General features: G+C 40.0%; 1 protein-coding gene across 2 annotated transcripts; it reads left to right on the top strand.

Moving 5' to 3' along the window:
* The first annotated feature begins 261 nt into the window (after positions 1-261).
* Positions 262-24,681, top strand: LOC124139004 (centrosomal protein of 85 kDa-like). Of its 2 annotated transcripts, none has more exons than XM_046505952.2 (14): positions 262-408; positions 5,369-5,499; positions 8,252-8,293; positions 9,715-9,958; positions 11,488-11,731; positions 12,823-12,968; positions 14,605-14,719; positions 16,126-16,220; positions 18,149-18,227; positions 19,117-19,269; positions 20,377-20,661; positions 20,825-20,995; positions 21,996-22,215; positions 23,103-24,681. In XM_046505952.2, exons 2-14 carry the CDS (start codon positions 5,445-5,447, stop codon positions 23,273-23,275), a joined length of 2,022 nt encoding a protein of 673 aa, XP_046361908.2. In that variant the 5' UTR covers positions 262-408; positions 5,369-5,444; the 3' UTR covers positions 23,276-24,681. The 2 variants fall into 2 exon arrangements, with proteins under 2 accessions (XP_046361908.2, XP_046361909.2); XM_046505953.2 differs by having other exon boundaries at positions 5,237-5,499.
* Positions 24,682-25,197: the final 516 nt, after the last annotated feature.

Raw genomic sequence — 25,197 nt, 5'->3', positions numbered from 1 at the left:
CATGAATACAATGCCTCAATTTCAAACAATTCAGTTATAAAATCGATTGGACCAAGCAAAATACGTATATACCTATGTGTATACCTTCTTATATATGACCTAGACTGGAAATTGACTTCACAATCTCCTATCCAGATTTACTTGCGGTATTGCAATGCCAAGTCACCACTGCCCCAGAGTGTGTGAACTTGAGTGAACAACAATTTTCTTTTAGCGGTCTTCATTGTTTTGCCCGCCCGTAAGGTGGCAGCACTGATCGACGCCATTTTTCAAGTTGTTGACATTGACACCGGTTGATAAGAGAAATCCTTCGCGTGTGTTCCCCAAATAGAAAAGGACGGAATTCTATGAATTCGGTATCGATGTTCACTGGAAACCGGTCTTAAGGCCTAGTTTTTGTCTACACTTGTACGTATTTGAGACTTTTTTCAGTCAGTATTCCTACGACTAATGTAGTAATGACCGTTTCAGTTGATGTACAGAAACTACGAACACAAGGCTAGGCCTCGATTGATAAAGTGACGTTGTGGATGAGGGGTAGGGCTCAAACGACACAGAAAGTCACAATGTAAACCAGCCATACCTATATGAGCATATTTACTGGAGAATTTGCTTTTCTAGTCCATCCCCTATATTAATCATATTTATGCACTGGAGGGAATTGTTATTCTTTTACAATCCATCAATTAGGCCCCTATGTCTTATGACAGCAATGTAAGAGTTATGAAGTTGTATTTGTGTGTTAGTTATCACCAAGGAACCATATATTCAGTGATATCATTTTTAGAGTCAGCCATTTGGGAAGAAAATCTTTCTTATTTTCGATAAACTCAACTTTTTTTAACAGTATGGTTGCTTGAAGATATTATTATCACCATGATAACAGAAATGATTGAATTAATTCTGAATGATTTGCAGACAATGTTTTCATGGTCAAAGGGCCTCAGTATGGTTTTACCTTAACTTACAAAAGAGGGTGTCCAGGGTACCCCAATTAATAAATTTTAAGGGTCCTGCAGAGCTCCAGATAAGCTGCGTATCTGCGTAGAATACGCATCAGAAATGCAGAAATATACAGTAAAATAAATTCCAAGCGTATCAAATACACAACGAACATTACAGATATGCTACAAAAATAAAACTTGTGCGTATCATCCAAATATTGTGAAGTAACCCTGTGTATTCGATACGCAAATCAGCAACTTATTTTGAAATCGAAAACGGACATTCCGTCAACCTTGCCAAACTCCACGATGACAGTTACATCATGATCAATTGCCATCCCACTTGTATCGTGGTATTTTTGAGTCCTATAAAGCTCTCGAACCAACACGACACCAGTTTGCAGGGCCTAGATGAATAGTGTTTTTAAATATTTAACTCAAATACCCACATGTGTAAAAACTAGTGGGAAACAGAAATTTGAATACCCAGATAGAATTACTGATACCCAATGATTTTAAAATGCATAGGTAAAATACCCACAACACCAAAAGCTTAGCTGGAGCTCTGTCCTGTGGAGTAATAATATGGTGTAGTGTACCGTATGTTTTGGTAATTACTTTAGAGCCTGGAATGAATCAATGATCATGTGGACAGCTGTCATCATTGATGGATGAAATGACAGACACCCATAACTGCTTTTGATGGGCTGTAAGTGCAATGAATATTATTCTGTGTCCGTCATGACGCAGTATGTTTTTTTTCTGAGTCCAATCACAACGTTTGTGCATACTGAATTGGAGCACTTAGATTGTGTTTCAGGCTCAGTTTAATGAGCATGGTACTGTAAATAAGTCAGCAAGTTGTTTTGAATCAGGAGTTGTTTAACGTGTTTAATTTGTCTTAAATAATCTCTTGAAATATGATAACTTAAGATAAGGTCAGTAGGGCTGGCTAAAAAGATCGATAGTCAGATTTATAGTTGCTGGGAAGAAATATTAGAGATTTATAGTTGCTGGGAAGAAATATTAGAGATTATAGATATGAAAATTGTGTCATCAATAATATCTTGCATGAATCTTTGTGATGAAATATAGTTTAGATTTACCAAACAGACTTGTTATTGTCAATCATGTTAATTGCTGAAGATCGAAAACAACTGTTTGTGTTTCATCTTAAATGTCCACAAAGTAATCCCAGCATAAATGTGCAACCACTTACCATGCTTACCATTTGGGTGAAATATGTTGTTTTCTTTCAGACTTTTTCATGTATTTGCTCAAAGTTACTTCTCCGATATTGATCGATAATTGAGCAATATTTAGTGAATAATTATCGATCCTAATGATCTGTATCGATAGCCAGCCCTAAATGTCAGGTATGGGTTTCCTGACCACGGCGACCCGTATGTATTCAAAACAATCACTATTTTAACCGACTAGCAGAAAATACTGTTTACCCAACAGTTAACATGATTCACCACGTAAGAACTGTTTCTGAAAACTGTGTGTAACAACCTAAAGCAATACTTTAATATTCACATAATTGAATTGTAATACTGACTCTAAAAACGCTAGGGCGGTTGGGTAGCCTAGTGGTTAAAGCGTTGGCTCGTCACGTCGAAGACCCGGGTTCGATTCCCAACATGGGTACAATGTGTGAAGCCCATTTCTGGTGTCCCCCGCCGTGATATTGCTGGAATATTGCTAAAAGCGGGGTAAAACCATACTCACTCACTCACTAAAAACGCTGATTAACAACAACAAAATATGTCAGTATAATTTGTTTATCACAAGACCCATAATGTATAGGCTTTAGCTTGCCTGCCTCTGTTGTTCCGTGTTGACATGTGACATTAATTACATGTGTCAGCGCAACAAAGTAAGGCCTGTAATTGTTGAGATGGTGCTTATTACAGAGTTGAAATACTATCTGACTGAAGCAGGGTTAAGCCAGGGATTGCTATTCCGCCCAGGCTGTTAATCATTTCCCCATCTGGGTGGTTATACCTAAACACACTGGCAGGTCTTGACTAACATCTAGTCTCTGAAATAAAATATTTTACTGAAAAAGAATGCTGTTAAATTATCATAATATGATATAATACAAGGGAAACTGAATTAATCTAGACTTGCCAACGATATACAATTATATGGCCTCTGCCAAGGATTACTGACTTGCATGGGCTGTATTGGATATATTTGTTTCAGGGTCTGTAAAAGGACATACTTGAATATTTTAAATGGCAGACTATAGTTAGTTATTCTATTACTAAAAATCACATATGAGTAAAAATTATCATTTACAATAAGACAGGTCACTGTCCTGATGTTTCAGGTATATAATATTTATCATGCATATTCATGAGAATGGACAATCGTCAGTGAAACCTTTATTAACCTTCATATATTGTTTGAGATAAGTAACTTAATGATACCAGCAGAATCTTTATCAAAAGTAGGATCTGATGTCAGCTGTGCGGTTGGGTAGCCTAGTGGTTAAAGTGTTTGCTCGTCACGCCGAAAACCCGGGTTCGATTCCCGACATGGGCACAATGTGTGAAGCCCATTTCTTGTGTCCCCTGCCATGATATTGCTGGAATATTGCTAAAAGCGATGTAAAACCATACTCACTCAGTCTGATGTCAGCACCCCAATTGTACATGATTGTCTCGGACTTGAGATAATGTCATAGGTTTCCAATGATCACAAGAACTTTAACATGTTTCAGTAAACTAGATCTCAATGTAATTTTATACTTCACTTGAACAGAGTTTTTTTTCATGAAAACATTTAATCCATAAAAAGACATTGTTCGTAAGATGTTTTGCAAATATCCAATCTCCTACCCCTAATCTCCTCACTCATACTGTAAGTATTTACTTATAGAAGAAATCCTTTTGTGGTTTATTAAGCTGTTTCGAGAGGCATGGATTACAGATGAAACCTGTTATGTAAACTTTCATGAGACTGGAACAAAAATTTAGATTGATTTTTATTTATCTTAATCTGCCAACAAGACGGCAGTAATTTTTCATCCCTATTCTTGGTGCCGCTGCCAAACAATGTTTGCACTTCACGATGTAAGACTCGTTTTATCACAATATAGATCTTGATTATTGATCAGATCGTCTTGACTGTGCGCCGTCATATTGTTTGAATCAAATGCAAGTGACACAAAAGGGGGAATCTGATTGGTCCATAGGAGAGGTTTAGAAGGGTCATAACTCGTAATAACCACTGGTGGCACTACGATCGAGTCCAGGAATTCCAGCCTAGTTCGGCAAGGGTGGAAACTGATATCGATATCGATTACAAAGATTGTCATGCACTTAATTCTTGTTGATTAAAATATGTTATCACTCCAACATGAATTCTGCAGTCAAATTACAAAATTCTGTGGTAAAAACATAACCATTTTCCCCTAAAATATATATGCTAATCTTTTCAAAAATGCGAATCCAAATCCGAAACGAAATAATTCCCCAAACTGTCAAGATAAACAGTCATCATTGGATAAGAAATATGCAAAGTGTCACTGACATTTATCTATGGTTAGATGTAGTTTTTGTAGTCATAATACCACAAGAACGTTTTAAAGTCAGAGTTAATCATTTCAAATTCAGTTTTATTGAAGGATTCATATTTTGTATGTTTGAATTGCTTTTTAAATTTTGGGTCATCTGTCAAGTGCATAATTTGATCAAAAAAAATTGAAAATATTGAAAATTGATGGGTAAATTCAAGGACTTTTATTTGGCAATCCTGCAGGAGTGGTTCCATTTTCTGCAAATATTTCTGTAATTGCAGAATCACAGAATTTGTCTAGGACTGTGTTATGAAGAGATTAAGAAATTTGGTTACAGCCACTTGGATGATTTTGTCAGAGCTAGTAGAGACTGATAAAAATTACTGCATTGAATATGACTTATCGAAAGTATAATCACTTTTTTGTGGATGAACTTGAAAAAAACATGCAGGATCTCAACTGAAACTCTGTTCAAACCTTTACTTATCAGTATTTTTTTGTTTCTTTTCATATACATTATATTCCTTTGTGATTTCCACTGAATTCATAAGCTCATTGTAATTCTACTCTCTCTTAAGCACAAATGGTGGATGACTCAAGGTCTGAAACTAATTTTCTTTGATAGTGATCAGACTGAGTGACAAACTTGCAATCACAGCCACTATAACTACAGGAGCTTAGCAGCAATTCTAACCATGAGAACCTGCTATATGTTCTTATACAATGCATTGTGTTGAAACCTGATATTGGGGTGTTATTCTTCCAGATTAAATCAACTGAAATCTGGATTACAGAGTCACAGCTGTGTGCAGTGGAGTGCGGGGCCTGTAATTAACATTGTGATCAGCACTTGATCCAGTTTGGTGTAACAACTATCAGCTCCACATGCTTGTTGCAGACCATGGGGGGTGAAACTCGATGAGGCGTGGTGATTGTGGGACAGGCTTCACCCAGGCAGGTGTCTACAACAAGCCATGTCATGGCAGGGAGACATGGGACTCCCCCCTTCTCACTCAACAAATGTTCCAGGTTTGTTGGTTTTTTATTTTGAAATTATTTTTATAGAACAATGATGTCGTAAGTTTTTGTTGCCTAGTGGAAGATAGAAGTCGTGACAGTTCATTTTCTTGGTACCTCTCACAAAGCTCTCAGTGTTAAGATGATTGTAACTCCCATACTTTAACATGTTTAACGTAGACGTACAGCTCGATGTATACATTAGGGGTGAAACGATACAGCAAGTTCACGATACAATACGTATCATGATACATAGGTCACGATGCGATACATATCGCGATACATTTATTTATGTCACGTCAAATAGAAACCTCTTGACTAAATATTTCAGAGAATGTTCAAAAGGAAAATTTAGCTGTAGACACAGCATGTCCGGAGCGGCTTTTTTAAAGTTGTGAACTTGAAAATCTAATTTTACACTTTGCAATTTTTGACTGACAAAACTGATGGGCTAGGGTCATTAAACAAGTAGTAAATTATTTATTGTAACAAATGAATTGTCCTGTATAGATACAGAAAAAAAGCGTATCGTGTATTGTATCGTGACATGAACGTGATGAAAACTCAGGGTGCACTGATGTATCGTTTGACCCCAAATATACCTGATACTGGTTTTATGTATCTCTCTAGCATAATTAAGAACTGACCTCCCTTTTTTGTGGGTTCATTGGAGTATGAACCTTCATAGAGTGAGGGGCAAGCTGTAAGAACATCGGAGCTTGCTTGAAAGTCAATTCTTATAGATGTCATTTGACCTACATTACACGCGATCGCACGAAACGATGGAAATAATAACTTAGATGTAAGTTTGATTACTTTTAGATATATTTTTGTTGATTTTATTTATCACTTTGTATAATATATTTAAAGATTTGCTTAAAATAGTCTTTATTTTGCTCTTTGACATGTTCGATGCGGACCCGTTGTCGAAATGTGTGTCCCAGAATTTTATTTTCAATAACATCGCGGGAAATAGTGAATATTTTTTTAATTTATTGATAAAAAATGATAAATTAGAATGGAATACGTATTTCAGACATTGTGAAATATGACAGATTTAATAAATGAATGATATTACAGGTAGATCTAGGTCCATAAAAATATATACTATTTTGACGTGACGTGAGATAAACACATAGGCCTATTGATGATTTGAGATTTGCCGAGCGCGCTCCCCCGCCTCGGCCTCGGTTAAACGGCTCATCGTCTATAACGCCCACCAATTATTTGGACCCCATTGGTAGCGCAATAGCGAGCGATCACTGTAGTAGGGGCACGGGTGGCCCAGTCGTCTAAGGCACTGCGATTCGCTGTGCAGAGCTGCGTCCCTTGGGCACGGCAGAAACCTATGGTTTTGGTTTGAATCCCGGTTTGCCCCGATTATGTTTCTAGGTTTGTCAGCACCATACCCGTGCTCGTGGGTTTCACCGAAGTGGTAAACGTCTGAGACCTGCATCACTTCTGGCTTTCCTCCCACATTAAGCTGACACGCCGTGATATAACTGGAATACTGTTAAAAGCGGTGTTAAACCCAACTCACTCACTCACTCAATTCTTATAGTATTTTATATCACTATTTTTTACCTCAAACACAGCTCCAGATAAGCTGCATATCTGCGTAAAATACGCATCAGAAATGCAGAAATACGCAGTAAAATAAAATCCAAGTGTATCAAATACGCAACGAACATCACAGATATGCTACAAAAATAAAACTTGTGAGTATCATCAAAATATTGTGAAGTAACGATTGTGAAGTGAAGTATTCGATTAGCAAATCAGCAACTTATTTTGAAATTATAAACGGGCATTCCGTCAACCTTGCCAAACTCCACGATGACTGTTACATCATGATCATTTGCCATCACACTTTCTTGTGGAAGTATCGTGGTATTTTTGAGTCCTATAAAGCTCTCGAACCCACACGAAACCAGTTTGCAGGGCCTAGATGAATAGTGTTTTTACATATTTAACTTAAATACCCACATGTGTAAAAACTAGTGGGAAACAGAAATTTGAATACCCAGATAGAATTACTGATACCCAATGATTTTAAAATGCATAGGTAAAATACCCACAACACCAAAAGCTTAGCTGGAGCTCTGTCAAAGGATATGACCTAGATCTAAACACAATTATATTTAGTACGTGTGACTTCATGTTTACACTCACAGCCATACAGCGTAACAGAGTCCCAGTTTTGCCACACTTAGGCCAGGTTTTTTTTATTTTTAGGATTACGGATTTTTGGAGTAAGTCCAGGGTTGGAGGAGGGAACAAAAAAGAAAAAAGCCAGATTCATTTCTTTTAATGCAGAATGCCTTTGGCATACTTAATGAACATATTCTGTGCTCAAAAGACCACTATTTGTGACAATATAGCCCCTTGTAACAGTAAAAAGTCTACCACTTACAACACAGATAATTGTCAAGGGAGGCCATTCATGTTCGGCTTCGAGATCAACAAAGATCGATTATGTATCTCTTTATTTGTTTACAACGGTAAATTCATATATTTTTTATTAAAAGGTGATGATAACAAATAAAATAACTGACATCGTGTCTATCGGTGGGGGAAAAAAAATGGAAATCTGATTATTTATTTTTACATTTTCTAAAAAATTAGAGTCGGCAGGTCTGTAATCCGAAAAATGTAAAACGCCTGGCCTTCTTAAATTCTACAACTCACCTAAATGTCTTTGTGAGTGGCCTGTGTCACACTTGAAATAGAATACAGTTTTATCCCTGTTGTTTGTGTGTTCCAGATTATCAGAAGATGCTGCAGGCTCCTCAGTATTCTAATGCAGGTAACTGTTTGTTTGTTTGTTGTTTAATGCCGCACTCAGCAATATTCTAGCTATATGACGGCGGTCTGTAAATAATGGAATCTGGATCAGACAATCCAGTGATTGACATCATGAGCATAGATCCACGCAATTCGGATACGATGACATGCATCAACCAAGTCAGCGAGCCTGACCACCCGATCCCGCAAGTCGCCTCTTACGACAAAAATAGTCGCCTTTTATGGCAAGCATGTGTTTCTGAAGACCTATTCTACCCGAGATCTTCACAGGTCTGCTGGTAACTAATGCTCTCAGAGGGGGCACGGCTGGCCCAGTCGTCTAAGGCGCCGCGATTCGCTGTGCAGAGTTGCGTCCCTTGGGCACGCCAGAAACCTATGATTGTGGGTTTCGAATCCCGGTTCGCCCCGATTATGTTTCTAGGTTTATCAGCACCATACCCGTGCATGTGGGTTTCACTGAAGTGGTAAACGTCTGAGACCTGCCTCACTTCAGGCTTTCCTCCCACATTAAGCTGACACGCCGTGATATAACTGGAATACTGTTACAAGCGGCGTTAAACCCAACTCACTCACTAATGCTCTCAGACTTAGATGATTAGACAAACTCTGTTCATGCTTTAGACATGTGTCAAACATACCTCCTCTAGGGTGTAGTGGATAGAGTGCTGCCCGAAGACCAGATGGTCAGTGGTTCAATCCCAGCACGTCATACCAGAAGACGTTAAAAGATGGTACTTGTTGTTACCCTGCCTTGGCTCGTCATTAAGGGGATACAAGGACTGGTCTGCTCAGAGTTAATATACTGTGCCTAAGTGAGGTGTTCATGTTAAGATGCAGCATAGTTTCTCTGTGAGCTTGCACAGTAAAAGTGGCATCAGTCCCGACAAGTACAAGTAGCCACACACACATGCATGAATGTCGCTATATATAGGTGCAGTAGTCCTGAACACGATGTTAAATCCCATTTCACCTCACCACAGGTATATTAGGCTAAATAAAATAATAGTCTTGGTTCTCAGGCACTGCCTACATCATCATAAAGTTCATTGCACGTATTTTGTTTCCATTTTCAATTGTTTTGTGCATTATGTTTAAGAATTAGGATTTTTTTGTGGATTTTTTTTTTTAAATGGAAATAAAAAACAAAACATGCGACAGACTTTATGATAATGTGGGTGGTGCCTGAGAACCAAGACTATTATTTTTTTTAGCCTTGCTGTGGTTAAACTGTGGCAGACAGACATTCTATGAAGCATGTGGTCTTACATACCCTCAAGCATTGTCATGGGCACCATTATCTTACGCCTGTGCAGTTTTAAAAAAATTAGAGATTAAGCATGGTGAAAATGTCTTATCAGAATATGCTACAAAAAAGGCTATGAGGGAAAGAAATGTAATGTAATACCTTTCATCTGTGTGAAGGATGGAGGGAGGCACCTCATTTGGAGGATGCACAGACTTTAGTGCCATCCCCCGTGGTCCGACACCCAGTCAACTCCCCACAGAAGCTTGGGGGACAGCACCTTGGCTACCACCCCTCCAAGTACGGACTGGTCGCGGGGTCAACTCTCTACCCTGAGTCCCAGTTCAATGATGGCATCCACCCTAGCATGCCTAGTGAACGTGCTGTGCAGTACTCCACCAGAGAGGGGGAAACTATATACAGGTCAGTCAGATGACTTCCCTCTGTGAAAAGGCTGTGAATTATTGTTATATTTGTGAGAGAGTGAGGTGTGTATATTATACTTTGAACAGTATTTCATTTTTATTTCGGCATTTTTTATCGGCGTAATCATGGTAATGTTCACTTGAGAATGATGTTGGTTTAGTAGTGGATCTTGGCAAAGATGAGGATCTTTGTCACTGATAGATTCCTGCTAGTTATATAATAAATATTTGTTGTCAAATAACATGTTTATCTTCATCGACAGACATGTAACAATTAGTCACACCTTCAACAAATTACACATACCATATTCGACATAATAAGCGCTCCTGTCTAATAAGCGCCCACGGCGATATGCTAATATATTGGCTAGTGAACAATCTCAATTAGAACTCCATCCGATTGATCAATGTACACAGGACTTATTTATTGGTGTATAATGTGCACTCGTGTGTCATATGCACCCTTAAATATGGGCAATTAAATTCTGTAAAAATATATCTGTCGTACATAAACACTTCAGGCTGTCAGCATAAACCATGAAACTTATGTTCTTTTAACTCTGTGTTTTTCACCAAAATAATATTCTAATAAGACCTCCTATTCCTAATTTTGAGAGCTCCGTGGGCGCTTATTACGTCAAATATGGTATATTTTATCTACATGTTTTCAATTTTTGAAAACTCTGCTTATTTAAATCAACATATATTATAAAATGGTGAAGAAAAAATTATTTTTGCTTAATGTTTGTGTAAAACTTAGTCACCATTGCCCCAGAGTGTGCCTTCTCCGTGTATCATTGGACCCGTGAAGATCCGGGGTAGAATAGATCTTCAGCAACCCATGCTTGCCGTAAAAGGCGACTATGTTTGTCGTAAAAGGCGACTAACGGGATCGGGTGGTCAGGCTCGCTGACTTGGTTGATGCATGTCATCGACCCCAATTACGAGGATCGATGCTCATGATATATATCACTGGATTGTCTGGTCCAGACTCGATTATTTACAGACCGCCGTCATATAGCTGGAATATTGCTGAGTGCGGTGTTAAACAACAGACCAACCAACCAACCATGTATCATTGAGGCCAACTGAAAGTTGTTCCAGTATTAAGTGTTGTTTCATTTGAGTGAAATAATGTTATTAAATTAAAGTGGAATAGCTTTATTCAACTTCTGCGCCCCACATGGTTTATTCTGCCTGCAGTATTGTAAGATAAACAAGTCCCACTCGTCACATATTTGTTAAATAAACTCTTCTGTTTGTTTGTTTTGTTTGTTTGTTGTTCAACGCCGCACTCAGCAATATTGGGGTTATTTGGCGGCGGTCTGTAAATAATCGAGTCTGGACCAGGCAATCCAGTGATAATTATCATGAGCATCGATCCACGCAATTGGGATAGATGACATGCATCAACCAAGTCAGCGAGCCTGACCACCTGATACGACAAACTCTTCGTTATGGTCCACAACGACACTTGTTATGTCCACACTTGTTATGGTCTGATGTCATGAGTATGTGTTCATGCAGAATCCAAGAGGCCTACATGCCCGACCAGCTTCCTGTGGAGGACAAACTCCAGTATGATGAGGACTACATGGACATGAAGACACCACCCAGTCGGAGCGGCCATGACCTTCAGAGTGGCTACAAGACACCTCCCAGCAAGACATCAACACTGTCTGAGTTCCACCAACTTCCGAAAATTGGATTCAGCAGCCAGGGAGACATGAGACAGTGGCAGACACAGCAACAGCAGTATTATGATCAGCAGGTAGGGAAATAGTGTCTGGGTTCAACAGCAGTATTATGATCATCAGGTAGGGAAATAGTGTCAGGGATCAACAGCAGTATTATGATCATCAGGTAGGGAAATAGTGTCAGGGATCAACAGCAGTATTATGATCAGCAGGTAGGGAAATAGTGTCAGGGATCAACAGCGGTATATGATCAGCAGGTAGGGAAAAAGTGTCAGGGTTCAACAGCCGTATAATGATCAGCAGGTTGGGAAATAGTGTCAGGGATCAACAGCAGTATTATGATCAGCAGGTAGGGAAATAGTGTCAGGGATCAACAGCGGTATAATGATCAGCAGGTAGGGAAATAGCGTCAGGGATAAACAGCACTATTAGGATCAGCAGGTAGGGAAATAGCGTCAGGGATCAACAGCGGTATATGATCAGCAGGTAGGGAAAAAGTGTCAGGGTTCAACAGCGGTATAATGATCAGCAGGTTGGGAAATAGTGTCAGGGATCAACAGCGGTATATGATCAGCAGGTAGGGAAATAGTGTCAAGGATCAACAGCGGTATAATGATCAGCAGGTAGGGAAATAGTGTCAGGGATAAACAGCGGTATTAGGATCAGCAGGTTGGGAAATAGCCTCTGGGTTCAACAGCGGTATTATGATCAGCAGGTAGGGAAATAGTGTCAGGGATCAACAGCAGTATTAGGATCAGCAGTATTAGGATCAGCAGGTAGGTAAATAGTGTCAGGGATCAACAGCGGTATTATGTTCAGCAGGTTGGGAAATAGAGTCTGGGTTCAACAGCGGTATTATGATCAGCAGGTAGGGAAATGTGTCAGGGTTCAACAGCGGTATTATGATAAGCAGCTAGGGAAATAGTGTCTGGGATCAACAGCAGTATTATGAATAGCAGGTACAAAAATTGTCAGGGAACAACAGCAGTATTAGGATCAGCAGGTAGGAAAATAGTGTCAGGATTCAACAGCGGTATTATGATAAGCAGCTAGGGAAATAGTGTCTGGGATCAACAGCAGTATTATGATCAGATAGGGAATTACAGCTTGGGTCCAGTAGCTGTCTGTGAAGGACGAGACGTGATGTTTGTGAGGTGTCTTTCAGAGTGTGTACAACAAGGGGGTTCGGCAGGTTGGGATGGAGGGAGTGTTCCAGCAGCTGTCTGTGAAGGATGAGGATGAGACCCAGTGGGACCCAGTCAGAAGGGCGGCCGACAGCATTATCAAGGAAAAGAATATGATCATACACAAGTAAGTTGCTCTTGTTTGGCTCTCAGCCCTGAATCAACCACTACCCTTACTAGAGCCAAAGGGGCCCTGAAGGACCCTTTTTCCTGTTTCATAAAATAAATCCCTGTGAAATGGCACTCCTTTTTGATTTTGTCCATACATCATTGACATTAAAGGATAGTCTACTCTATATCATCGTAGCCATGAGGAGTTCTTCTGCCAATTGTGATGACAATGTCAAAGATCAAAGTCACAAGATAACAGAAAACAATGATGTTTACACTAAATTTTAACATACACCTACTGACCTAGTCTAAGATATCAATTTACTCTACAGCCAAAGGTAAAAGTCACTGTCCAGGTTCTTGTGAAACTATTGTGACATGTTTTAACTAGCTGATGTCCAACTTATCACAGCCTTATAAGGTTGTGTCATGAGTCCCACTTGCAATGGCACAAACTGGAAGTGATATCATCAGACCTGTATTGCATATGGAGCAGCCATAATGTCTGTGATGGGTTTCAAACCATTGACATTCTGACCTCAGGTTGGACGCCTTGTCCACATCGTCCACCAAAGAGGTTGACCTAGTCAGCAGCTGACACAGTAAGGATGTCATCTGTGGGATGACTCCACGCCTCGCTACACATACATCAAGCTGACACTCTGTGATCATGTCCCATTTATCTGACATGATTGGTTGCATACAGTTATGTCAGAGTGAGTGAGTGAGTTGTGTTTAACGCCGCTTTTAACATTATTCCAGTTATATCACGGCGTGTCAGCTTAATGTGGGAGGAAAGCCCGAAGTGATGCAGGTCTCATACGTTAACCACTTTAGTGAAACCCATGAACACGGGTATGGTGCTGACAAACCTAGAAACATAATCGGGGCGAACCGGGATTCGAACCCACAATCATAGGTTTCTGGCGTGCCCAAGGGACGCAACTCTGCACAGCGAATCGCAGCTCCTTAGACGACTGGGCCACCCGTGCCCCCAGTTATGTCAGAATAACGATAAACAAAATTAAATACAGTTAACTTCGTTTATAACGAACACGCTTATAACGAACTGACCAACATAACAAACTTATTTTTTAGTCCCGGCCATTTGTTGGTTATATACTGTACATATGCTTATAATGAACTACGGTTATTACGAACTATAATTAGTGGTCCCTTTGAGGTTCATCATAACCATAGTTTACTGTAGTATCAACGATCTTGATTGAAAAGATAGATAACGATACAAACACGCAATAAAAAAATTAAATATTCATATATTATTATGTTACATTGTTAGCAGAATATGTTTTCTTATCATGCAACCTCTAAAGCTTAACACAAAACTACTGTTACGAGCTGTATAACTGATTCAAAATACTTTTAAAAGTATAGTCTGGAATGGAAGTTGACATTTTAAACTAGTACCTCAAAGCTCAAGAAAGCTGCTTTCTTAGTGGCTAATGTCGAACCTCTGTTATTCATTTCATTAGTCGGTCAAAGTTTGCGAATGGTCATTCTGACGTGACCTGTAATGGGATGTCCTCAGTGGTTTCGAGAACTTGTATCTGATTTTAGTATTTTGAGTGTGTCTGTGTGGACGAGACGCAGCTGTCACATTATTGTGAGATTGTTCTTGTTTCTCCCACCAGGTTGAAGAGCAAGATCTCTATGATGGAGGAAGACTTGAGTATATGTGAGAACAAACTGCGTAGTGCCATCATCAGCAAGGAGGATCGAGATGATGTGCTGCATCTCAAAATACAGGTACAGGAGTTTGGAAACTGGGAACCCAGTGCAGGAGCTGTCTTTCCTTTTTACTATAAGTCTACTTGGTGAATATGTTGAGTATATGGCAAGTCTTGACCATCCTTGGTCTATGGATCCACTCGCCAAAGCTATCACAAGTACAGAACATATGTAGAATAAATTGTTTGATAGGCATTTATCATCCAAAACTGGCTCCCACAGGAGATATCGCTTGGATGAGATCAAGCGATATCTACACTGTAGATATCGCTGCAATGAAATTACATCACAATGCTTTGCAGACCATTGTGACATCACTGGTTACCATGACGTCACAATCAAATTACATCACTAATGGCTCTGCTACTGAAGCTGTTAGCAGTACTTTTTACACTGAAGAGACTGCTAATTACTGTCTACAAATTGAAAAAGTTGAAAGAATGATGTTGGATGATAAATAAAATCTCACCCTCGTGTCTTTTGATATCAAATATATCAACACTCGTTGATAAAAGTGGCAAAAATCCTCGGCAAGCCTCAGAAGTTTTCCACTTTTAGCAACTCGTGTTGACATATTTGATATCAAAAGACACTCGGGTGAGATTCTCTATGTCTTAGAAGTTGACGGTTAACAAAGTGGACACAATTTATATATCAATTCCTTTATTTCACTGCAATGATGCTCCTTATACCGTTGTCAAGCAAGGCTGAATAATGAACATGGTACAGAATATATATGGTAGGTGGAGGATTAACAGAAACATTTCAGAGAGATTAACAGATGGATAATACTGTAACAACATGATGGGACACTGTTACTGTTAATCCTCCACCTACCCTATATATTCTATACCATGTTCATTAGTAAATAGGACCTATGCCCAAACGTTGACATGAGGGTTGCCATTAGAAGTTGTTGTCCATAAATTGTGTCTACTTTGAAATGTGGAATAATATTTAGAACATGTAAAAACAGCCTTTTGTCTTCATTTCAAGTCTCTTATTTCATATTTCAAGATTACAGTCACTCTACAAAGGAAGGTCTTGTTAAGATGTAAGGGGCGGTTGGGTAGCCTAGTGGTTAAAGCGTTCGCTCGTCACGCCGAAGACCTGGGTTCGATTCCCGACATGGGTACAATGTGTGAAGCCCATTTCTGGTGTCCCCCGCCGTGATATTGCTGGAACATTGCTAAAAGCGGCGTAAAACCATACTCACTCACTCACTCACTGTTAAGATGTCAATCTCTTTTCCGTGGAGATGCTGAGTACCTTATATAAATGGAAAAAAACAATGTTGAAAGTAGGTCATCGACACTGTCAAATACCTGATAATATTCAATCTACTCTTCATGTAGGAGTATCTACATATTTTAATCAGTCGGTTCATTTGTGTGATGTAAATGCTATTCCTCCATGGCCTCCAGGAACTACAACACAAGAACAGTGCTATGAGGACAGATATTATTGACAGCAAGTCCCAAAAGAATGCTGAGATTGATGAGATGGAAATCAAGTTAGGGTAGGTCACTCAGGTGATAACACTACCGTATTTGACGTAATAAGCGCCCCGCTCTAATAAGCACCCACTGTGATATTTGCTAATATATTGGCTTGTGAACAATCCCAATTTGCACCCCTTCCGATTGATCAATGTACTCAAGACTAATTTATTCGCGTATAATACGCACTCGTGTGTTATGTGCACCCTTAATTATGGGCAATTAAATTCTGGAAAAATATATCCGTCGTATATAAACATTTCAGGCTGTCAGCATAAACCAAGAAATTCATCTTTTAACGGGGTTTTTTTTTTCACCAAAATAATATTCTAATAAGAGCCCCCTTTTTGTAATTTTGAGAGTGCCCTGGGCGCTTATGACGTCGAATACGGTATGTGTTCTGTGTGTGGAACTTCCATTTGGAACCTCTAGCCTAGCAAAAAGTACCCACAAATCTATTACCTCAAACATGTCTTAAAACATTATAAATACTTTAAGTTACCAGTAGGACTGCTTCTCTGGTTTTGTGAATAGAGTGTTTTTCCCAGTGAACGGAACCTCGATAGTTTGATCCTGGTCGTGTCATACCAAAAGATGTACTTGTTGTTTCCCTGCCTGCTGTTTTGATATTGTGGGGATAAAACAAGGACTGATCGGCTCAGTGTCATTTTACTGTGTCTGAGTGGATATTCATAGTAAACTGTGGCATGGTATCTCGGTGGGTAAGAGCTATAAAACCAGCATTAGTCTGGAATAGTTCAAGCGGCCACACAGACACACACACACTCACATGCATGCACACACACACGCACGCATGCATGTTGCTATATTAGTGCAATAATCTTACATGCGCATTAAGCCCCATTTTACCTCACCTTAGATATCAGTAAGTTTCTGTAGTGCTCCAACAGCAAAGACTTGTACATGATATAACTTGACAGCATGATACATTGGGTGTCATATGCTTCAGTGACACTGTAGTCTGCCTGAATGCAGAGAAAAACAACTACTAAGGGACTAGTCAATTATTATGGGGTGACATTAGTCTCTGGACTGGATTATATTTTGACCTTCCCCCCCACCCCCACATGTAACCCCCCCCACAATAAACGACCAGTCCATAAAAAATGTTTAAATTTATAAAACAACAGAAACAAACTTTTTGTGATAAATAATAATCAAATGCAATATTTTACAACATGTACTATATATAACCTAGCTGATTGTGTGTCAATGTATGTTAAAGGATGAATCTTTGGTCATCTGTCCACCACTGGTTTACTTGGGCCAGGCTTGATTATTTACGGGGCAGTCGGGTAGCCTAGTGGTTAAAGCGTTGGCTCGTCATGCCTGAAGACGTGGGTTCGATTCCAGACATGGGCACAATGTGTGAAGCCCATTTCTGGTGTCCCCCTGGTGTTGCTGGAATATTGCTAAAAGCTGCGTAAAACCATACTCACTTGATTATTTACAGGCCGTGGTGACAGCTGGAATATTACTGCTTGTGTTAACATTCACGGGGTTAGAAACTAACAGTTTTGGCCCACTAGTCCTTATAATGATAACATATAGCAAAACCTTTAAAATGGGCCATTTTCTTCTAGTCCTTAGGATATCTTTACTATTGGGCAGTTTGGTAAGGACTACAGGACTAGTGCCAGTTTCTAACGCTGATTCACTCACTTACTTACCACAGTCACCCACCTATGTGAAATACTTCAGTACCATGAGGTACTGCAGTGTGTATTTGTTGTGTTGTACTGTCCTGCCTTGCTCTTGTTCATTTTAAACAAGGTCAAGTGATTATGTTTACAGGTGTCTGCCACTGATCATAGTGCAATGACCGTCATATCACCCATACACGAACATAAGCATATGATAGTAATAGCGCTGATACAAAGAGGATAATTTGATTGCAATTTTGAATGCGAGTGATATAATTTTCCAGTGCTGCAGAGCATGAGGTGATGCAGCTAAAGTCTGTGTTGAGGAACAAGGAGGTTCACGTGAGAGAGGCTCAAGCCAAGGTGAGTTGAGACTCAGGCCAAGGTCAGTTATGGATTAGGCCAAGGTCAGTTGAGCATAAGGTCAAGGTCAGCTATGGATCAGGCCAATGTCAGTTGAGCATTAGGCCAAGGTTCAGTTATGGATCAGGCCAATATCAGTTGAGGCTAAGGCCAAGGTTCAGTTATGGATCAGGCCAATATCAGTTGAGGCTAAGGCCAAGGTTCAGTTATGGATCAGGCCAATGTCAGGTGAGGCTAAGGCCAAGGTTCAGTTATGGATCAGGCCAATGTCAGTTGAGGCTAAGGCCAAGGTCAGTTGAGGCTCAGGCCAAGGTCAGTTATCGATCAGGTCAAGGTCACTAATGGCTCAGGCCAAAGTCAAGGCTCAAGTAAAGATAAGTTGAGGCACTGGATAGAATTGTCCTCTGCCAGCTGCAGTTATACTGACTAGTCAGTGTTATTTTTCACACTCTAAGTATCTCTTCCTAAGAGCATGTAGATAGTTAAAACAGTATTTCCCTGGAGGTATAAACAAACCTTTAGGTTGTATAACATGCTCAGACACAAAGGATGGAGGGCCAGACAACCTTTAGTGACTGCAGGAAACTATATGTGGGCCATGTGATGAGTCAGGTCCTGATCTTTTGTGTTGTATGTCAATTTGAAATTTTTTGATGTTTTGGTAGACAGAGTTAAGTTGGAAATCTAAAGTACTTCAGTCCACATGTACATTGGACCCAACTAAAGAGACATTTTTGACATTTCATTGTTATCAGCAAAGTATGAAAGTATTTGATTACAAGTCTTCTTTCTTATCAGCAGTAGTTTTATGGTGTCACAGGAAAATACACTTTCATGTTGTGTCTACACGCTAATCGTTCACTGATGGTTGATATGTTTTGCCTTCAAGTTGGTTGATGCTCAACGTGAGGTGGAAGAATGGCGGTCCAAGTTTCAGGAGATGAAGTCGAACCATCAGAGCATGAAGGCCAACTTAGACAGTCTAGAGCGCTACCTGGCTGACTTGCCTACAGTGGAGGAGAAAGCTCAAATGGCTAAAGAAATATCCTTTCAATCAATCATTCAATCAATCATTCAATCAATCATTCATTCATTCAATCAATCAATCAATCAATCAATCAATCAATCAATCAATCAATCAATCAATCAATCAATCAATCAATCAATCAATCAATCAATCAATCAATCACTCACTCACTCACTCACTCACTCACTCACTCACTCACTCACTCGACCAATCACTCGGCCAATCACTCGGCCAATCAATCAATCAACCAACCAACCAACCAACCAACCAACCAACCAACCAACCAACCAACCAACCAATCAACCAATCAATCAATCGGTGTCTCTAGAATTTGCAATGCAGAGTTGGCTTGCCAGGATTCGCTGCTCAGGTGTCCAATTCCCTGACTGTCCCGATTATCATACTTTGTCAGCATCATACCCATGAACTGAACTATTTTTCAAAGTGGCATTAAACCCACCCATCTCCCTTTTTTAGCCTCTTCTACTATGATACCCAATGGTTGTGTATCATTGTACTCCAGTGACAAGGGATGTTGGTCTTAATATCAGTCATTGGTTTATCTCGTCCAGTTTTGATTATTTACAGGCCAACGTTTTATAGCTGGATATTGTTGGGTGAATATATATACACACACAAGAATTCTCAATGTGTAGACAGACCACAATTACTGTATTCAACGTAATAAGCGCCCAGGGTGCTCTCAAAATTAGAAATAGGGGGCGCTTATTAGAATATTATTTTGAGTTGAAAGATCGTAAATTTCGTGGTTTATGCTAACAGCCTGAAATGTTTTCATACGACAGATATATTTTTCAAGAATTTAATTGCCCATAATTAAGGGTGATATAACACACAAGTGCGTATTATACACGAATAAATAAGTCTTGTGTACATTGATCAATCGGAAGGGGTGCTGATTGGGATTGTTCACTAGCCAATATATTAGCAAATATCGCCGTGGGCGCTTATTAGAGCAGGGCGCTTATTACATCGAATACGGTATGCAGAAATCTTGTCTGACAGTCTGAGATACAGGTACGACAGACATGGTATAAATTCTGTACCCATGAGCAAGTCTATGCACTAGACATTCCAGTGTTATGTTTCTTGACTTATTACCTGGTTGCCCTGCGAGAGGAGCGAGCTGTTTACCGGGCCACGCTGGAGGACCTGGAGAAGAAGCTGATGCAGACCAAGCAGACTCTGTCGTCCCGGGAGATGGACCTGAGGGAGATGAGTGAGAGGGAGCACCAGATGCTTGAACGCCTGAACGAGGCCACAGACAACGTGGAGAGGCTAAGGTCGGAAGGATCAGGTGCTGCCCTCTACAAGGCGGAAGTGGAAGCACAAGCGATGCGGGAGGAAAAGGAGAGATTGGCAATAGACTTGGAGAAAGCGAAAAAAGTATGTTGGTTAAATCAAATGCAAATTATAATTGCTAATTTTTTTCATTTTCTGTAGCTTGTTTGGAATGGTAAAAGTACTGTTGAAGCAGGAATGGAACAAGTAATGTTCATGCAGACTGTTAGAAGGTTGTAGTGTTATTTGATAGTATGATTTGTTGCAGCTGCTTGAGACGACAGTGCGGCGTTTACGTCACCTGGAGGCTAAGCACCAGAGTGAGGCTCGCCAGATGAGCGAGAGGGTGAGCCAGGAGGAGGAGATGGTGATTGCACTACGGGGAGAGGTGGCCACTAAAGATTCCCAGGTTGAAGACCTGAGGAAGGCTATGAAAGAGGTTGGTTAACTTACTGCATCATCTGTGCCTCAAGAATGACTGCTCCAAGTCTCTCCCACATGGTATATAGACTGACACAATCCGTCACTATGCATAAATAGTCTGAAATTTATTACAGCTCATGCGACAAAGAAATTCACACAGGCCAGCAAGTGGGAGTCCGTCTGATGTTAACAGTATCCTAAGGGCCTAATTAGAATCATGTAACCTTAAATCTACAAGTTTACACTTCAATGATAGCTGTGAAATTGTGATTAAGTGATATCATGAGCTGAGAAAGTGATATCATGAGACGAGAAAGTGATATCTTGAGACGAGAAAGTGATAGCATGAGGCAAGAACACAATATTGTTGTGCGAGAAGCACTCACTTCCTTGTCTCGTGTTATCACTTTCTAGTCTCCTGTTACTGACTAATTGCAATCTCACAGCCATAATTGAAGTCGATGAAGCGATGTCCCCTCTCAGCCACCATACAATTTGACATGATTGTTGTTTCAACTCTCCTCCAGCATAGAGTTCACCAGAACTGAAAAGATAGCACCCCCCACCCCACAACAAAAAAAAGAATTTACAAAACAAGAAAATACAGTAATCATAAATGCGCAATGCGCACTAATAGATAATTTAATGATAATGTTTCTTTTTTGTTTATTTTTATCCTCTTGCCTTCTCGTATTTCAGCGGTAAGAAAGCAAAAAATCCTAATATTTAAAAACAATACAATATTTCATGCAGTTTACTACCCTTTAATGCTTTACTGGGCACTGCTTTACTGCACATAACTGTTTATTTTGTAACATACTAGTTTAAACAAGCAAAATAATTTTATAAACACCACCCACTCGCATTATACTTTCGATTTCCTGAGAACCAATTCTTTTAGTTTTTTAGTTGTAAGCCTAATTATTTTGGTCTGGTCTCATGAACTGTAAGTGCCGTTCATCATTTCCAGTGTGTATTCAGGTGTTGCTAATTAAGCTGTAACCTTGTGCTCACAGCTGGGCTCCACCAACCAGGATCTGATGGAGCACAACCTCATCATGCAGGAGCAGCTGAAGCATCTGGAGCTGCAGTGCACAGACGAGACACTCAAACGTCAGCGGCGCTTGATGCGCGAGCTGGGCTTCTGCTTCTCGGAGCTGCAGTCACTTGTACAAGTGTGTATGCAGCGAGCGCATGGCGAGGATCCCAACATTTCCATGCTCCTGGGCACTAAAGGTGAGATAGAATTGTTTCTGAAGGAAGGACATTAGCATTAAATGCCTGGATGATGTGGATGGTGGATGGATGTACTGCCACTACCAGACAAGGCTTAATTCCTGGCTGTGACCTTGCTGATGTGTCAGTGTCTTCAGACAGTGTGGATGGTGCATGGATGGGCCACCAACACCTGGCTGTGACCTTGCTGATGTGTCAGTGTCTTCAGACAGTGTGGATGGTGCATGGATTGGCCACCAACACCTGGCTGTGACCTTGCTGATGTGTCAGTGCCTTCAGACAGTGTGGATGGTGCATGGATGGGCCACCAACGCCTGGCTGTGACCTTGCTGATGTGTCAGTGTCTTCAGACAGTGTGGATGGTGCATGGATGGGCCACCAACACCTGGCTGTGACCTTGCTGATGTGTCAGTGTCTTCAGACAGTGTGGACGGTGCATGGATGGGCCACCAACACCTGGCTGCGACCTTGCTGATGTGTCAGTGTCTTCAGACAGTGTGGATGGTGCATGGATGGGCCACCAACACCTGGCTGTGACCTTGCTGATGTGTCAGTGCCTTCAGACAGTGTGGATGGTGCATGGATTGGCCACCAACACCACACACCACCAACACCTAGCTGTGACCTTGCAGATTATCATCAGTATCTTTAGACAGATTGGATGTTGCGTCATAGGGCCACCACCACCTGACCAAAACACGGCTTTCATCGATGCCTATAAAAATATCATGTATTTAGCCAGTGGAGATCATTGTCTACCGTCCACCATGATGTAGCTGTTATATTTCAGATTGAGATAACTCCACAGTAGCTACATCTAACTCGTGATCAATCGCTTACACATTTTCTGTAATAAATATTGACAATCAAGGTGTCTCTTGTTCCAGGAATGTCAGCTGGTTACTCTGATGACGGCCCCAGCAACTCGGAGATTGAGACCATTGTGCAGTGGCAGACCAAGGTGACGGAGCTTCGCGGCGAGGTGGACCAGCTGAGAAGCATCATCTGCAACAAGTACGCAGAGGACCAGGGAGGCAACATGGAGTGTAACCCACAATGAACAATCTGTCATCTCAGTGCTGTGTCAAACTTGTTGCAGTCTCATCTGAAAGCCTTTTATTATTTAGTATCTGGTTTACAAAATCGGCTGACATCAAAGAAAAATGAAATGGAAAAAAATAATGACATTTGACAATATCTGTTTCAAGAATGAAACCAAAATTTAGAAAGTGATTGTTCTTGAAACTTCTATAGGATCAAGTCCCGAAATTTGATCAACAAATTGATTTTTGCTGTAAATATTTGTCAGTTTTGCAAAGATTATGGAATCTGGTGAAACAAGTGTCAACCCTTGACGATCAACACCGAACTCAGTGTCCTGCCATGTTGAAACCTGTTTCTCATGCATTTGTAGTTATGATTTAGTGGCTGCATTTGTTTGGACATTTTGTTTTTACCACCTACATGGATTTTTGGCCAAATCTTTTGTAAACCAAATAATAAAAAATAAAAGGCCTGAGGCTGAGCATGTCTCTCACATGGGGCACTAACTTTAGGTTTAGACTGGGTATGGAGACTGAATCTATGGCAATGAAATCCTCCATAAACAACAATTTTCTTCCATCTTTGAAAGCTTATCACGTACTTCAGGTAAAATGTCTCTTGTAATCTGTTAAGGGTGTCAGGTGAAAGAAAATAGTCTTGATGGGTTGTATATATGTTTGATTTTGAACCCAAGCTGATATGTCATAATAGAGACAATAATTAAATTGTCAAGAAAATAATATGACACCTTAAGCTACTACCAGCAAGGCTAGTACATGTATTTGGTTCCAGTTCTGAACACGTATTACACATAATTGTGGGTCTGCTGTCAGTACAATGTACATCAACAAGGGAGATAATTCTATATGCTTGATTGGCATTTAGAAGTTGGTAGTAAGTAAAAAACGGACAACTTTATGGATAACAACTTCTGCTTTATGGCATAGGCTAAAAAAATAATAGTCTTGGTTCTCAGGCACTGCCCACATCACCATAAAGTTCGTTGCACGTTTCTTTTTGTTTCCATTTTCAATTGTATTTAAGTATTAGGATTTTTTTAATTTTTTTTAAATGGAAATAAAAGCAAAACATCCGGCAGACTTTATGATGATGCAGTTGGTGCCTCACAACCAAGACTATTATGTTTTTAGCCATATAGCTATGTCCTGATGTAGATTCTAACACCGTTATCAAGGTTGATAACCGTGTAAGAATCTACATCGAAATGTCACAATATGCAATAAATCAGATGTGGTTATCCATGAAGTTGTGCGTTTTCTTTGATAGTTTTATGGATATACAACTTCTTTTTTTACGTTTGTATATCCATAGAACTATTTCCCTTGTTCCTCATTCCAACTTGTAAATGCCACTTAAGAAGTGTACACAATCTCATTAAAATCAGATCTTAGTTCTCGCTACCGCTGAACAAAGATCTAAAGACATCCAATTAGGGGTCACGTCACAACGACCTTTCATCCGACCAATCAGTGGGTCGCTTACCAGATAATGAAAGTGACAGTCGGAATGTGATTTCTAATCATGCAATCTCGAAAACTTTAACGTGGGGTATTCCGAACGATAGTTACGGGTTTAACGACTGAATCCTTACAATCTAGACCATCTATTAGTCATTCCAGAATGTTTTTTTGTTCAGGTTTTAAATTTGTAATCAGGAATTTGTCAAAATATGCTTCGAAGCGTAGTCGCCAATTTGAAATTTGTGCCGTAAAGCACGAGAAAGCTGCCTTCTGATTGGTCATTCCATTGGTCGGTCAAAGTTCACGCAAGGTCGGTCTGACGTCACCCGTAATGGGATGTCCTCAGATCTTTGTCTAGCGGTAACGAGAGCTAAGATCTGATTTTAATGAGATTGGAAGTTTACATTAAATACAGTGTTTCTTCTAGATTATCAAACTCTTCCTAAAACAGGATCCA

Source organism: Haliotis rufescens, unplaced genomic scaffold (genome assembly GCF_023055435.1).
Source record: "Haliotis rufescens isolate VD_foot unplaced genomic scaffold, xgHalRufe1.0.p SCAF_49, whole genome shotgun sequence".
NCBI classification, from domain to species: domain Eukaryota; kingdom Metazoa; phylum Mollusca; class Gastropoda; order Lepetellida; family Haliotidae; genus Haliotis; species Haliotis rufescens.
The sequence above is the reverse complement of the archived record's forward strand: the minus strand, read 5'-3'. Positions and strand labels throughout refer to the sequence as shown.